Genomic DNA, 15,027 nt, shown 5'->3' on the forward strand with positions numbered 1-15,027 from the left:
TTGGCCGATCCAACTAGCCCCATCAGCGTAAAGTTCTTCACTTATCCTGTAATGTTTTTTCATGTGCTCCTTCGAGCCAAATGTCTATTACCAGCCACCACCACCTCTCTTCTGCTCGGTCGCTCTGAGTACATATTCCTTCCTCATATGTTCACCGCTCGAACAGAGCAACTTTTTCATACTTGGGAAAGAAGTCTGCTTTCGCGTCCGCATACTCCTTCAAGATCAGTTGTCGTCTTGAATCGGACCGGACGGTGATCTTCGCCGGGAAGTCATACGGGCACATGGTCAGACCCTCTCTGTAACCTGTCTCTACGCTTGAGTCAGGTAGAATCGGCTTGTTCGTTTCAGTGTCCAGCTTGGGTTCAATGTTGAAGGCCCAAAGTAGTTTTGCTATGGCATGCCAGAGATTTCGATCAGCCAAATGTATTCCCGGACACAGTCGACGACCATTGCCTAAAGTTTGCAGAAACAAGCATGTCAGCGAAAGACCCTGGGACTGTCACTGTGTCCACGACAGACATGGGAGGTTTGACGTACCAAATCCATAGTGATCACGATTCTCGTAATCTGCAGAGTTTGCGTACTCTGCCGCTAGTAATGTCCTTCCCTTATAGTGATCGGGATCAAAGGTGTTGGGGTTCGGAAACTTGGTTTCGTCTTGATGTAAACCGTAGACGTTCACGAACAACACTGTTCCTTTGGGAAGGAACTTCCCGTCGATCCATTGATCTGGGAGACGAAGAGTCAGTAGAAGTACACAAACAGTTGACTTCACGAATTCGACTCTCCGAGGTAGAGACTTACCTTCTGATAGTGCATGGGGGAATCCCAGTGGTGCCGTTGGTCTCCATCTCATCGCTTCCTTGACCATGGTGGCGAGATAGGGCATGTCTTTATAGTCGGACCACGTCGGTATTCGCTTGTCTCCCACGACGGCGTCTATCTCGGCCTGGGCCTTCTTCTGTACTTCGGGGTAGAGGACCATCGCTTGCATCCAGGAAGTCAGGGTCGAAGCGGAGGTGTCTGAGCCCCCCTTGAGTGTGACACCAGCCAGAAGCATGACGTTGTGGTCCGAGAGACCGTGTTTCTCCTCTTGTTCCAATAATCGGTCCGCGATGCAGTCCACTGGCCCGGTCGTCCTTCGTCTTTCTTTCACAGATTCGAGTAGACCTCCATAAAGGGCGTGTACCTTGTCATGAACAGTCTTTGAGCGGCTTACCCAGTTTCCGAGGAATCTTTGAGGAACCAATTTCAGAAATGGAAACAAATCAACAGGCGGAGTGGCTCCAAATTCGGTAATCCTAGCCCACAGCTCGACGATGTCGTTCAGTCCCTTGGTCCACGGTGCGTCAGTTGACGGTGATCGGATTCCGTACACTATTCAGGCAAGCGAGGACGCAAGCGTTAGTCAAACAGTGCATTTTCCAACCATTATTGTACCTGGACTTACCGATACTCATGATTATGCTGTTGCTGAATCTTTTGAGGTGCTGTACCCATTCATCGGATGAATACAGGACATCGTAGAGAAGTTGGACACTTTCAGCTTGGTGAATCTTGCTGTGCTCCCGATCGCAGAGGGACTCTGTCAAGTCTTGATGGATCAGTCTACGCATCATGCGCCACCTCGGGGAGTTGTCCATCATGAGCATGTGGTCTCCCTCGGTGATGAGATGCTGCGTGACCAAGGACACGGGCCGATTGCTCGAGGCCGATGCCTTCTTGTCCATGAGCTCTTTGATAATGCGTCTATCCGTGAGGACGACAGCGGTCCCAGGACCCAGCTTCAGACTGTACATCCCTCCATACTGCTTAGCCCATTCTGTAAACCTGTGGGTTTGGTTGGTATGGAATCATCTCAATGAGGCTGTCAAGGAAGCTTTGGCACCTACTGCAAATATGGCTTATTCAAAGGCATCTGATGCAAGTTACCGACGATTGGCAATGTAGGTGGGCCTTTTTTCTCTCTCGTTAGTTCTTGTCAAACATTTCTCCAGTCATCCTCTGTAAACGTACCATCAGGGAAGTTTCGACCTCTTCTTCCTATACGAGCAATGGAGTAGATCAAGAAGCCAACCGTCAAGATGACAGGAGCCAACATCAACAGCCCCATGATGGCAATGATTTCAGGCTGAGGCCTCGGCTGTTCTGACGAGATGAACCTCGAGGTCGGTCTTGGGTAATTGCTTCACCTTCTGAATGTTCACGGACGGAATAAATGGTCAAAAAGCGTAGATAATGCATATGATCGAAAGACGGTGTTGATTCCGTTGTGAGAACAAAGACTAGGCTTTACATGAGACTCTAATCCCGTTCGATGATCTGCACTCCTCTTTTCGGGTGCAAAAGGGGTAAGCGTAAGTATCTGGATACTCACTACCGAACTCAGTTTGTTCTCAAGGACTCAGGCCCAGAATCACCTTTCTTCGGCAATTGTAACACATGGAGACTAATCTGGGGCAATCTTAGTCGCCGACGCTTGGAGAGGGTCACCGTGAGTTCCAAGGACTTTGTAAGGGGGATCCCCAAGCTGAGTTCTGCTCAGGGTCGGCCGAAGGATTTCGGAGAGCTGGGTGGAAAGGAAACATGCCTCCACGCATCAATTCATCGCTCGCACGAGATCTGCGACGGGTAGACCATGAACGAAGCATCTATTACGGCAAGTCTATGTCGACTCTCAGCAACCCGGCGAGCCAGATACCCGAGTCTTGTGGGTCCCACATTGTGGTGAGGTTTTTCACATCAGTCCGACCTGAGTCTGTTCGTGTGCGCGTCACAGTGTGAAGAAGTACATCCATACACCACGGGAATCATCGCTCTTTTGCTCGATCTGCCACTCTGTGATGTCATACACCGAACAACATGGCAAGCCTGAAAGATAAAGTCATTGCTATTACTGGCGCAGCAGGAGGTATCGGAGCCGCCACGGCTCACGTACTTGCTTCGCGAGGAGCATACCTCTCTCTGGCCGACACAGACGCGGCTGAGTTGCAGCACTTGTCGGAAGAAATCTCCAAAAACTATAAGACCGAGGTGCTTGCGACGACTGTCGATGTTACAAACTCCGATCAGGTTGATGAATGGGTCGCAGCTACCGTCAAGCACTTCTCCAAGCTCTCTGGGGGTGTCAACCTTGCTGGAATAGTTGGCACGGAGTTCGGAAGAAAGGGCGCACATGAAGTCTCCGATCAGGATTTCGACCTGGTCATGAAAATCAACGTCAAAGGTGTCATGGCCTGTCAACGTGCACAGTTACAGCACATTGAGGACGGAGGCTCAATTGTGAACGCTGCAAGTGTCTCAGGAAAGATGGGTATCCCTCAAGCGTTATCCTACGTTGCGAGTAAGCATGCTGTCATTGGACTCACTCGAGTCGCTGCGGTCGAGAATGGGCACCGCCGCGTGAGAGTGAACGCTATCGCGCCGTAAGTACCTCTGTTCAAAGTCAGAATATGCTCAATTCTATGTGATCACTAATGAATACGACAGAGGGAGTGTCGATACGAAAATGCTGGATGCAGCTCGAGAAGTCCACATAGGCGACAGTGACCACAAGTCGCCTATCAACCGAATAGGTAAAGCAGAAGAAGTCGGAGCTTTGATAGCTTTCTTGCTGAGTGACGAGGCATCATTCACTACTGGGGCAGTCTACACAATTGACGGTGGACTGACGCCTTGAGTAGTCTACTTCAGTTATGCTAGACTCTATCGTCGACGAGAATGAGATCATGAGTCCGCAACGTGGTCGTCTCAAGGATCCTCTGCCCATTCTCAGATGACCCAAGGCCCGTCTTTGCTTTCATGGTCTTCTGAAATGAACATCACCATTGATTCACGATCGAACAGGTTTTCCTCGTCTTTTTTCACAATCTCGCTGAAGTCAGGATTGGATTGTCCCTTGAAAGAGTCAAACAGATCCTTGTCAGAATACCACACCTCCATGATAACATCATATCCTCCAGTCTTTGGGCCTGCCAAGGGCGAGGCTAGCCCAGCAAAAGGCTCCAAATATCGACGCGCGTATCGCAGGACACCAGGATGTGAGACGTGTTCGTCGAACAGCTTGATGTGATGATTCTCATAGTAGTTCTTAAACTCTTCCATCGACAGTCCGGGTTTCCGCTTGAATAGGCCTACAACCTTCACAGTCGTCGGCTGGTCCTTCTGGAGTGGCCCATCAGCACTGAACGAATACCTACAATCATAGCCAACATCGACTTACAGGTTCGCTAATGGCTCGTGCCATGGTTCAAACGTTGGTCGTTGTTACAAGATGTCTCGGAAAATCCCCGCTGCCCGTACAGCCTCTCGCAAAGTGTACATAATGGCTGGACGCCAAGTTGTCGGTTCGTCTCAGCTTTTAGCGTTCAGGCGTCACTCCAGGCACGAGTCCCCCCATACCGAAAGCCCGGAGATAGGGGGAAATAATGCTACTGTTCAAACCCCAGAACGAATGACTCCACTCGGCCCTCATGGGGCAAGTTGTGCCCCAACAACAGAGCTGACTAATATTATTAGCTTGTTACCACGACAGTGAGACAACGCCTCTTGATCCCTTCCTACTCTATGCACGTAGTGCTCCTGATGGGCTACACTATTGTCGAACACAGAGAATCCACTAGTTCCATCATTGCAATCTGCCGCGGCGCATGAGAGCCTTTTTGGTGAGAACTCGGTGGCAAGAGCTCGAAGGTTCCTCCACCGAGACCGAGCGGCTTGTCTAGAGTCGCTCTCGACACCGAGGTGGCTTAGACTTTCCACTGGCAATGCTTGCCCACTATGCAGTGAGAGCGCGCGCCCTGCATGCTTCTGCGCGTCTCAGACGAATCGTGGGGAAGCGAAGGAAGGAGCAGATGCCAGGGAAGCTGGACTTACCCAAACCGCAGGTACAGTAGATTGGTCGCATCCGCGAGTCCGGGCCTGGCCCAGACGTTCACTCTGCACCGCGGATCCATGGCTTGGACTCGAGAGAAACGCGGGAAGGTGAGTGCGATCTTACTTCGACATTTGAATCCATGTGAGCCTGTTGACAACCTTAAGTTGGAATGTGAGAACGTGTTTGTGAAGACATCCCCACGCATTCGATCGCTTCCAAAGCCGGTGGAAAGCTGCAGCTTCCGGTGGAAAAGCCCAGAAGAGGGTCTATCGCGCCTGGAATCATTGCTAGGAGGGCCGCGTCTTACCACGACAGGTCGAAAACTTCGCACCAAACCTAACCACTCCGCGCTCCGTGCGAATACGAGACAGCATCCATTATAAAACCACGAATAGTTGCATATTAGGCTTCCAGGGACCAGGGACACGGTACACACGGATGGTGATGGGGTCCGGGGTCCCCAGGTCCCTCGACCTCCGATGAACTAGACACGACCAGTCCTGCTGACAGTTGTACTGATATTGTCCAGATTGAACAGAGTTCATATCTGAACATCTAGACCCACGTTCCGTGTATAAAGATGAAAGTGACAATCTCACACGATCCCCAGATTTCCCACCTTTCATACCGATTCACTATCAAAAGCGACTTCACCCTCCAGGTACCAAGAAGATGGCCATATCCAAGCAAGAATCTTCTGTCTACTCAACCATGCCGGCTACCCATGTTGACACCACTGAGAGTGAGGGAGGTACCACCCTCTGGAATCATGCCAAAACATTTGCGCTCGTCGGAGTAAGTCCTCCATCTGGCAAATGTAGTACGCAACGACAGTGGCTAATAACGGCATGAAAAGGCGGTCCTCAGTTTGTTCTTCTGTGAACTGATCATCCTGGTTGGTGGTGGGACTTTCGCCCAGCGTGTTGCCGCTGAAATTGGCGGTTTCGGTCTCACTTCATGGCCATCACTGGCAGTGATCATCTTCACTGTTGCCCTCGCCGCACCACTTTCCCAGGCCTCCGATTAGTAAGTCCTACACTCCCGATTCTCTGTCCTCACCATATACCTGCCACTCATGCTAATATACCCCGGACAGTTGGGGCAGAAAGTGGATCCTTATTATTCCTAACATTGGTGGCATAGCTGGTGCCATCATCTCTGCCCGCGCAACGTCAATGGGAATGTATATTGCCGGATTCTGCGTTGGAGGCATCTGCTTCGGTGCACAAGGCCTCATTCTCGCGGTCATCTCTGAAGTCCTTCCCCGGCGCTTCCGGTCCTGGGCCCAAGCCTCAGCAAACATCATGAACGCGCTTGGCTCCATCTTTGCTCTGACAGTGGGTGGCTACTTGGTCGGCTCGCGTGATGGCGGCTGGCGGATCTACTTCTACATCTGCGCAGGTATCTACGCTGTTGCTGTTGTTCTCGTCTTCCTCCTCTACAACCCGCCAACGAGGGAACTTCAGTATCTGAGCTTCAGGGAGAAGGTCGCTGCTCTGGACTGGCCGGCATATTTTCTTCTTGGGACTGGATGCACTCTACTCTGTTTGGGCCTTCTGTATGGGGAGAATCCCTACCCTTGGAAGAATGCCCATGTCCTCGCACCTCTTCTCGTCGGTGTTGTACTTCTCTGCATCCTAGCTGTCTACGCCACCAAGTTCAAGAAGGACGGCCTCTTTCACCATGCTCTGTTCCAGCACCGCAACTTTCCAATCTCCGTCGTCGGCTCTGCCCTCGAGGGCATGGGCTATATGACAGCGGCCGTCTTTTTCCCCTACGCACTCTCCGTGCTTCAGGCAGGTCAGCTAAGCACCTACAGACAATACTTGTGCCAGATGGTCGGTTTCTGTGCCTTTGGCGTTGCCTGTTTTCTCTCGGGGCTCTATATCTACAAGACGAGGTCGGTCAGAGTGACTGGCGTAGGGACATTTGTTCTGTTTCTCATCTTCATGTGTCTCATGGCCAGTGTCAACGAGAACACTCCTTCGACCCACTACTGGGGCTACATTCTATTCTACGGCTCAGGCTTGGGCCTCGCCCTGGTCACTTTCTTCACAGCTGCACAGTTCGCTACACCTCCCGAGCTGATAGCCACGACTACTGGAATTTGCACTGGCGTCCGCAGCTTGGGCGGCTCAGTTGGACTGGCGATTATCAACGCAATCTTTGCGAGCACACTCACCAGCAACCTAGCTCCAAAGGTCACCAACGCCGTCGTACCGCTGGGTCTGGAGGGAGCGAACATCGGTACGCTGATTGGTGCCTTGACCTCGGGAAACATCGCATTGGCAGAAAAGATCCCAGGTATCAGTCCCGAGATCATCGCTGCAGCTGTTTTGGCTGTCAAGCAAGCATACGTAGTCTCGTTCAGAAATGTCTTCATTTGTGGAGCAGCATTCATGGCTGTGGGCATCATAAGTGAGTTCAGACCCTCCCAGTGCAAAAGATGACTCTTGCTGATGTGTTCGATAACAGTCACTGCGTTTATGACCAACCCACGTTCAGAGTTCAACGCGAAGGTCGATGCTCCCATCGCAGTCTCATCGGAGAGTGATCTTGAGCCCGAATCTAAAGCCGTCACTGTCGATCACAACGAGGGTCACGAGCTCGGCGAACGCAGATAAGCGGTGAGAGCTACCTCATCGAGGCAGTTGAGGCGTGATGCAAAGAGATAGCCTGTGCACATCAAGCCAGATCCAAGAGCTACATTTAATCCTTGCGCCTTGAGAATGGACGCGGCTCATTGTCAAAGGTCGTGGAAACCCTACATAGGCTGAAAGCAGAACTATTGTACAGGGACTACTAGATCGTACATGTCCTGCGCGATTTATTGGACGAGGCAAGGTCAATTTGATAGCTTGTAGCCTTTGGAAAAGCTCGAATGAAGTGTCGAGAGCGCCGTGGAACTTCGCGCCGTGCTTTTTGTTCTCAGAAGCTAGAACACTTGCAGTCAGGGGATGTTCGCCCGGGTGTGATTGTCACAAAGTGTGAAAGAGGAATTTGAAGATGGCCGGTTTGAGAGTCCATATCATTCTATCATACTCGATTTACGAATGACCGACATCAAATGCTAGTATGGCAGTGCAAGGGCCCCTCCGTCACATCTCACGACAGTCCCGGTGACATTGCTGGCCTCATCGCTCAACAGAAATGCAATGACCTGGGCCTGTTCCATGGGCGTAGCCCCCCTCTTCAGAGCCGTGGCTTGAATTCCCGGCTCCACATATTCCTTGGCGACGTTCATCAGACGCCGAGAGAGTGTCAACCCCGTTGCAATCGCATTCACTCTGATGCCTGTCGATCCGTACTCGGTCGCAGCGGCGAGGCTCATCGTGCTAATGGCCGCTTTGGAAGAGCCGTACAAGCTGATGCCTGGTTCCGTTTGGGTGGCTGATATTGAGCTCATGTTGAGAATGGCCGAGCCGCTCTTCATGAGAGGAATCTGGGCTCGCATACAGTTGTACACGCCTCTTGTGTTCATATTAATCGCGAAGTCGAAGTCTTCTGTGACTGTGTCGGCCAGTTTGTTGTATCTGTGGACCGCCCCAGCGATATTGGCCGCACCGTCCAGGCGGCCAAACTTGGCAATTGTCTCGTCAATCCAACCTTTGACCTGGTCTTCCCTGCTGACGTCCACGACCTTGGTGAAGAATTTCTGTCCGGGTAGAGATGACGTCTTGGACTTTTCTCGAAGTGCCGCCTCTAACTCCGCCATCCCGTCTGGGTTGTTGCTCATCGCAGAGACGGTGGCACCACGGGACCATAGAAGAAGAGTAGTCGCTAATCCAATGCCGGAGCTTGCTCCGGTGATGGTGATTACCTTGCCCTCGAAAGGATGCGCCGACAGAGGTGCTGGAAAGTCCACTTCAAGAACCATGGTTGAGTGTGATCGGTGAACTCCCTGGGCGATGAGTGATACTATGGTACTGCAGTACTCACCAAAGGCTTTTGAGTGGCGAGACTGGCGGGTATGTGATTTCATAGGCGCCTCTATACATGCGTCCACAAAAGTCTCATTTTATGGTACTACCGCGAGCCATCGCACAGACCGCGAATGTAATTTTCATCCCCGACAAAACCACTCTGTACGACACAAAACTACTGCTTGCAAGATCTCGGGAGGTCCTGGAGAGGCCCGTGATTAGATCGACCATGTCGTTTGTTGCTACTCCATGCCTCTCCGAGAGAATGGAATGGGGAAAGCGATCTCGGTAAATCTGGGGTAAGCAAAAAGGGGTGATTTCAAAGCTGGGATCCACCCAAGCCACCCACCCCCGGCCTCATGCGCTGCTTCGTCTGGTTGCCATCCCCGGGTTTTTGTTTTTCTCCATGATCGCCTCCAACATTGAGTTGCTCTGAAGGTGGAGAATGGACGTTTCCTTGATTCTTCTGTCAATAAAGTCCGCCTTGAATAAATTTACATCGATGGTCGAGGTTGCTACAAAGGCTGCTAGTACGTGCTGCCACATCTCTCACCGTTGTTCTTGCTCGTGTATGCCATACGGCACATCCATGACTTCAGGATGCTACGAAAACCACCATTGCTCCAATTTGGGTCACCATTAGATGCGGGCGCATCTCTCATATTCTGCCTTCCGAGCATTTCTCGTATTCGAGCACCGAGGAGGCATCCCAGATCCTGCGCGGCGTACGCAACTGTGGTCGAAGTTAGTATTCTGCCCCTGCCTGGAACTCTCATATTTGAATCCTAACAATTCACTGTAGGCACCCAGATACGATGCCGAATATGATGTGGTAGTCGTTGGCTCGGGAGCAGGAGGACTAACGGCTGCCTTGGCCGCAAGTCTCAAAGGCAACAAGGAAGTCCTGGTTGCCGAGAAAACGAAATGGTTTGGCGGCACGTCAGCGTACTCGGGCGGAGCTCTGTGGCTGCCCATGAATCCCGTGTCATTGTCTGCAGGTTTCCAGGACTCGAGAGAACGAGCAGACACATACTTGCGCAACTACCTGAAAGAAGACTACGACGCTGCCAAACCGATGGTGGCAGCCTATCTTGAAGCGGCTCCGGCGATGACCGATTTCCTGGAATCCAACTCGGCGACAAAGTTCGTCGCGGCACCGACGCCAGACTACTACATGGATCTCGACGGTGCTTGCAAGGCTGGAAGGACCGTTTTGAATGCGCCATATGACGGGCGAATGTTGGGTCGTATGGTCAAACAAGTGCGATACCCGCTGCAGGGGTACTGCGCCTTTGGATCATTACAAGTTGACCTCCTGGAGATGAACAATTGGAGACAACCATTCCGAAGTCTAGGGAACTTTTCAGCCGTCACAGCAGGTGTGCTTCGATACGCCTTTGACCGAGTGCGGTGGGGAAAAGGGACTAGGCTGTGCAATGGCAATGCCTTGGTTGGTCGTCTACTAGAGAAATCTGAGAAATCTGGTATCGATCTGTGGAACAATGCTGCAGCTGTAGAGCCGCTTCTGGAAAACGGGCGCGTCACCGGCATGACGATCAGCAGGAATGGCCAGAAGATAAGAGTCCGGGCACGGAAAGGAGTCATTCTCGCAAGTGGCGGCTTTTCAAGATCAGCCGAACTAGCCCGCAAATACCTTTCACACCCCGAACACACAGTCAGTCCTCGAGGAAATGTGGGCGATGGCATGCGGTTTGGTCTCGCAAGTGGAGGAAGCTTGCCGGAACCCCTGGGTGAAGATGCGGCCTTGTGGTCTCCCATATCGATATTGAACTCTCCAAAGGGCCCAGCTCGTTCTTATCCTCATTTCGCTACCGCCATCACCAAGCCAGGTTCGATCATGGTGGACGGCGACGGCAAACGGTTTGTCAACGAAGCAGCGGCATACCAGGACCTGGGACGCGCGACTCACAAGGCTGGTGTCCGCGTGTCTTACTTGATCGGCGATAAGCGACATCTGCGGAACTATGGAATGGGTATGGCTCTACCGGGAGGGTATCCTATCAGACACCTCATCAAACGTGGCTATCTCATCACAGCCCGAAGTATTCCAGCACTCGCAGAGAGGATCGGAGTCAGTCCTGCTAACCTTTCAGCCACCATCGAACGGTTCAACGGTTTCGCTCGGAAAGGCAAGGATGAGGACTTTGGCCGAGGGGACGGATCATTCGACCAAGCTTACGGTGATCACGAAATGAAGCCGAGTCCAAGCTTAGCACCAATCGAAAAAGGTCCATTTTATGCTTTGACGTTATACTCGGGGAACGGCATTACTATGTATGGCTTAAACACGAACAAGGACGGTCAGGTGCTGAAGGAGTCAGGGGAGCCAGTCCCTGGTCTGTATGCCGTGGGTGCGGACTCGAATCACTTCTTGCGAGGGAAGTATCCTTCTGGGGGTCTGACTCTAGGCCCATCAATGGTCTTTGGGTACCGTGCGGGTGTGCATATTGCAGGTTGATCATCTTCTTATGTAGTACTGTCATCTTGTTGTGGCAGAGGTCTCAAATTGCAAGACTCGGGAAAGCTTCCAGGTTTTTGGGTTGTGATTCAAAGCTCCAATATCTAAGATCTACGAAAGAGGGAAGATGTTGCAGATTCAGATCTTCTGATGTCCAGTGTAGTCACTATCATGCTCAGAGAAAGCGTTGGCTTTCAGTCAGGGTACAAAGAGTCCATGGGCGCCAGCTAGGGATGGCCCGGTTCGCCCAATTCGCCCCTATGCTTTTGCGACTCCAGGATCTTCCGATGCAGCGGGAGTACCTGGAGACGTTGTCCCTATTCGTTCTACAGGGGAAACCTAGTCGCAGAAGGGGCAGAGCACTCGTAGGAGCCTCGGCACCGCCGACTGGAAGACTACATAGAAGTAAATCAGTGTTGTGAAGCTAAGAATTGGGCTTTCTCACCAGTACTGTCTTCAATATCAACTCGGCAAGGCGACACAAGGATTTCGAGTCAAGGTGCCTTTCATGCCTGCTTGTGCGGCTCTTACGCGCCTGCTGACCATATTGTACAGGCTCTCTCTCTCGTATTGAAGTCGCGAAAGAATGGCAGCAGCAGCAGCATCTAAAGTCGTGAGTCATACCTGTCTTGTACCATTCCAGATGAGTCGGCTGATACCATGTTCTAGAGCAACGGCAAATCTTCAGTCCTGAAGATCGTCGGGCTCTTTAGGAGAAAACCAGGTATCTCTCGAGAAGCATTCCGAGAATACTACGAAACCAAGCATGTCAAGCTCTTTGAGCAGCATGTCGCTCTGCCTGGTGTATTGCGCTTCTCTCGCCGCTATCTGACACAAATTGACGGGATGTCCTCGCCTCTCCCGACGACCACGGGTGGCTACGACGTTATCATGGAGGTCTGGTACAAGGACCGGGACTTGTTCGAGTCTTTAAGGAGCAAACCGAATCCCGAGTTCACGAAAATTGCTATCGAAGACGAGGAACAGTTCATCGATCGCAATTCCATGACCATGTACTTTTCGGACGATGTGGAGACTAAATCTGGTCCATGGGAAGTATAGAATTGGAGGAGACTTTATCTTGAAGCAGTTCAAACAGGATTTATACAATCTTTGGTCCACTAATAGGGAGGAGTGAGCTCGTAGCTGCTCGACCTTGTCTCGTGCAACTCTCCCTTGGCTTTCACACTGCCTTCGAGATATCTGTCATCAACAAAGTTGAATCCGCTTAGCCGATCGTACTCGTGGAGGTCTCGATCAACCCATAAAGGCCTCGTGATGTCCCAGTACGGTTTATAATAGTCCTTCTTGATCTGAACCTCCATGAACCAGTCGTTGTCCTTGTTCCATACTTCGACAAACTGAAATCTGCCAGGCTCAGTCTTGGAGTGAAAGACTTCGAAGTATATGCATTCAGGCTCCTTGCAAACCTCCAACCAGCAAGCCCGGAACGCCTGTAGGAATTTGTCGATATTTGCAGGGTCGATCTTGATAATCCCTACGTGTGTCACGCCTCGACGAGGCACCAGGAGCGGGCTGGCCATAGGGAGACAGTGGTGAAGAATGTCGATGACCTAGGATCTGGAGCAGCGCGGTGTGGCTTATAATTCAATTTGGACAAGCTCCTAAATGAAGTGAACGACCCTGCACATTGAGGGACCGCGCTGGATAGTGCCGCAATCCTTGTTATACTGGTTCATCTCACCGTCCGATGCTTCGGCTGTGATGGGGTGCACATCCAGAGTACTTTTTGAGTTTCGGGCTCACCCGTACGGATACGCAACGAATGGGGTCGAGGGGGTCGAAGGGCTTGGTGAGCATACGCTAATAAGTCAGGAGAGTCGGAGAATGTATTTCTCCGCTCGGAACCGGCAGCTCGAGTGCAGACGCCGGGGTTTGGAAAACTGGAAGGTTGGAAGAACGAGACGATCCGGCTGCGCAAGTAGGACCTACAAAGTCAGTTGACTTCGTGGTTCGCGTCCCTGTTCTGTGTATGTATCGAGACGGGATTTATCACAGGAACCTGCGAAGAGACAGAATTGATCTTGTTCCCGAAGTGAACCAAAGGGGTCAGAGCATCAAGCTTCCCGTTCTGCCGTTTATGCGCGTCAATAGCGATGACAAAGCGCCGCGGCAAAGGCTTGTCACCGCCTTTCGCGAGCCTGCCCGGCGAGATGTCCATTGCAGGATGACGAGGTCAGTCGGCAGCTCATGTCCTCGAACGACGAAGTGAAGCGATACCGGCGCTTCTAGAAGGCGACGAAGCCGCCAAGGTTGCGGGTGTATGTACAATATCCGGAAGAGTTCGTGTCAGGTGTGGAGTAATGCCGATCGAGAGCGATCGATTTCCCCGCAATCTTCTGCGCAGTGACGAACTCGCTATGTGAGCTCACCAGTATTCCCCGTGTGCCGTAGATTGGTATATATGGAGCGACACACGCAATATGGAGGTGGTCTCAGGTGTAACAAAACAGTGTCGTAACAGAATCCGCCATAATGAAAGCTGTTCGTGTCGTTGGCTACCATGAAAATCTGCGTATGGACGATGTGGAGAAGCCGGAGTTGAAGGGTCCGCTGGATGTCATTGTAAAGATCGGTGCAGCAGGAGTATGCCGCACAGATCTGCATATTCTCGAGGGCCAGTGGGAAGAGAAGGCGCAGGTCAAGCTGCCATACTGTATTGGCCACGGTGTGTGATGCTGGAATTCCTGGTCTTTGTGAGATGGGATCAGTACAGGAACTAACGCGTCGCAGAAAACGCCGGCTGGGTCGACCAGGTTGGTGAAGGCGTCAAGCACCTGAAAAAAGGCGACAAGGTCATTCTTCATCCTCTGATGACGTGTGGCCTGTGCCGGGCATGTCGATTTGGTGATGATGTCCACTGCGAGGACTCGAGCTTTCCGGGCATCAACGTTGATGGAGGATATGCCGAGTATCTGCGGACTTCAGCCCGCAGCGTCATCAAGCTGGACGATAGTCTCGAGCCTGCCGATGTGGCCGCCCTTGCGGACGCTGGCCTCACCGCATATCATGTCGTCGCCAAAGCCGCACCAAAGCTTCGACCGGGCAACTTCTGTGTCATCATTGGCGCAGGCGGGTTGGGCCACATCGGTATACAGTGTGCGTCTTCACTTCTGACCTTGGGCTATATCACAGCTGCTGACTTTTGGTAGGTATGAAGCCGTCAGTGGCGCGACTACCATTGTGGTGGACCGCAATCCGGAGGCGCTCGCCCTTGCGAAGAAGATTGGCGCCGACCATACAGTGCTCGCAAAGGATGACGATTCGTTCGTGAAGGAGGTGCTCGACATCACCAAAGGCAAAGCTGCTGAGGCCGTGATTGATTTCGTTGCTGAGGGCGGTTCGACGAAGACCGGCGTCAAGATGCTCCGACGGAATGGAGATTACTACATTGTTGGGTACGGCGAGGACCTACAGATACCGACGATAGACATCATCTCGACCGAGATCAACTTCATTGGAAACTTGGTGGGATCGTGAGTGCTCGGGGCGTGACTGTGCTCCAAGAAATTGCTGACTCTTCTGCAGGTACAATGACTTGGCCGAGTTGATGGAGCTGGCGGCTCAAGGAAAGGTCAACTTGCACACGCAACAGTACAAGCTGGACGACTTCCAGAAGGCCATCGACGACCTCACTAATGGCAAGGTCAGAGGACGAGCAATCTTGGTGCCGTGATTGTTTACGGATTTGGTATCCAGGTACGGTGGCCTTCTCGGTAGCCTGG

General features: G+C 52.0%; 9 protein-coding genes across 9 annotated transcripts; 5 read left to right on the forward strand and 4 right to left on the reverse strand.

Annotated features, from left to right (window-relative positions):
- Positions 1 to 151: 151 nt before the first annotated feature.
- AB675_10076 (Cytochrome 98A9) lies at positions 152 to 2,116 on the reverse strand (the record flags this gene model as incomplete). The annotated part of the gene is made up of 6 exons (XM_018138819.1): positions 152 to 456; positions 541 to 732; positions 808 to 1,380; positions 1,454 to 1,833; positions 1,896 to 1,959; positions 2,020 to 2,116. The coding sequence occupies 6 exons, from the start codon at positions 2,114 to 2,116 to the stop codon at positions 152 to 154; spliced, it is 1,611 nt and encodes a 536-aa protein (XP_017996578.1).
- A 749-nt stretch (positions 2,117 to 2,865) lies between these two features.
- Positions 2,866 to 3,682, forward strand: AB675_10077 (Levodione; the record flags this gene model as incomplete). Its single annotated transcript, XM_018138820.1, has 2 exons — positions 2,866 to 3,428; positions 3,493 to 3,682. 2 exons carry the CDS (start codon positions 2,866 to 2,868, stop codon positions 3,680 to 3,682), a joined length of 753 nt encoding a protein of 250 aa, XP_017996605.1.
- A 92-nt stretch (positions 3,683 to 3,774) lies between these two features.
- AB675_10078 (uncharacterized protein) lies at positions 3,775 to 4,249 on the reverse strand (the record flags this gene model as incomplete). The annotated part of the gene is made up of 2 exons (XM_018138821.1): positions 3,775 to 4,167; positions 4,226 to 4,249. 2 exons carry the CDS (start codon positions 4,247 to 4,249, stop codon positions 3,775 to 3,777), a joined length of 417 nt encoding a protein of 138 aa, XP_017996604.1.
- Positions 4,250 to 5,590: 1,341 nt separating this feature from the next.
- AB675_10079 (putative MFS-type transporter) lies at positions 5,591 to 7,503 on the forward strand (the record flags this gene model as incomplete). The annotated part of the gene is made up of 4 exons (XM_018138822.1): positions 5,591 to 5,674; positions 5,736 to 5,905; positions 5,976 to 7,297; positions 7,355 to 7,503. 4 exons carry the CDS (start codon positions 5,591 to 5,593, stop codon positions 7,501 to 7,503), a joined length of 1,725 nt encoding a protein of 574 aa, XP_017996652.1.
- A 446-nt stretch (positions 7,504 to 7,949) lies between these two features.
- On the reverse strand, positions 7,950 to 8,756 carry AB675_10080 (3-oxoacyl-[acyl-carrier-protein] FabG; the record flags this gene model as incomplete). The annotated part of the gene is made up of 1 exon (XM_018138824.1): positions 7,950 to 8,756. The coding sequence occupies one exon, from the start codon at positions 8,754 to 8,756 to the stop codon at positions 7,950 to 7,952; it is 807 nt and encodes a 268-aa protein (XP_017996664.1).
- A 646-nt stretch (positions 8,757 to 9,402) lies between these two features.
- AB675_10081 (3-oxosteroid 1-dehydrogenase) lies at positions 9,403 to 11,281 on the forward strand (the record flags this gene model as incomplete). The annotated part of the gene is made up of 2 exons (XM_018138825.1): positions 9,403 to 9,546; positions 9,605 to 11,281. 2 exons carry the CDS (start codon positions 9,403 to 9,405, stop codon positions 11,279 to 11,281), a joined length of 1,821 nt encoding a protein of 606 aa, XP_017996614.1.
- Positions 11,282 to 11,867: 586 nt separating this feature from the next.
- AB675_10082 (uncharacterized protein) lies at positions 11,868 to 12,343 on the forward strand (the record flags this gene model as incomplete). Its single annotated transcript, XM_018138826.1, has 2 exons — positions 11,868 to 11,894; positions 11,951 to 12,343. 2 exons carry the CDS (start codon positions 11,868 to 11,870, stop codon positions 12,341 to 12,343), a joined length of 420 nt encoding a protein of 139 aa, XP_017996678.1.
- A 59-nt stretch (positions 12,344 to 12,402) lies between these two features.
- AB675_10083 (uncharacterized protein) lies at positions 12,403 to 12,825 on the reverse strand (the record flags this gene model as incomplete). The annotated part of the gene is made up of 1 exon (XM_018138827.1): positions 12,403 to 12,825. The coding sequence occupies one exon, from the start codon at positions 12,823 to 12,825 to the stop codon at positions 12,403 to 12,405; it is 423 nt and encodes a 140-aa protein (XP_017996612.1).
- A 952-nt stretch (positions 12,826 to 13,777) lies between these two features.
- On the forward strand, positions 13,778 to 14,978 carry AB675_10084 (NAD-dependent alcohol dehydrogenase; the record flags this gene model as incomplete). The annotated part of the gene is made up of 4 exons (XM_018138828.1): positions 13,778 to 13,970; positions 14,036 to 14,399; positions 14,455 to 14,778; positions 14,831 to 14,978. The coding sequence occupies 4 exons, from the start codon at positions 13,778 to 13,780 to the stop codon at positions 14,976 to 14,978; spliced, it is 1,029 nt and encodes a 342-aa protein (XP_017996582.1).
- Positions 14,979 to 15,027: the final 49 nt, after the last annotated feature.

Source organism: Cyphellophora attinorum (genome assembly GCF_001299255.1).
Source record: "Cyphellophora attinorum strain CBS 131958 chromosome Unknown Contig29, whole genome shotgun sequence".
Classification (NCBI taxonomy): domain Eukaryota; kingdom Fungi; phylum Ascomycota; class Eurotiomycetes; order Chaetothyriales; family Cyphellophoraceae; genus Cyphellophora; species Cyphellophora attinorum.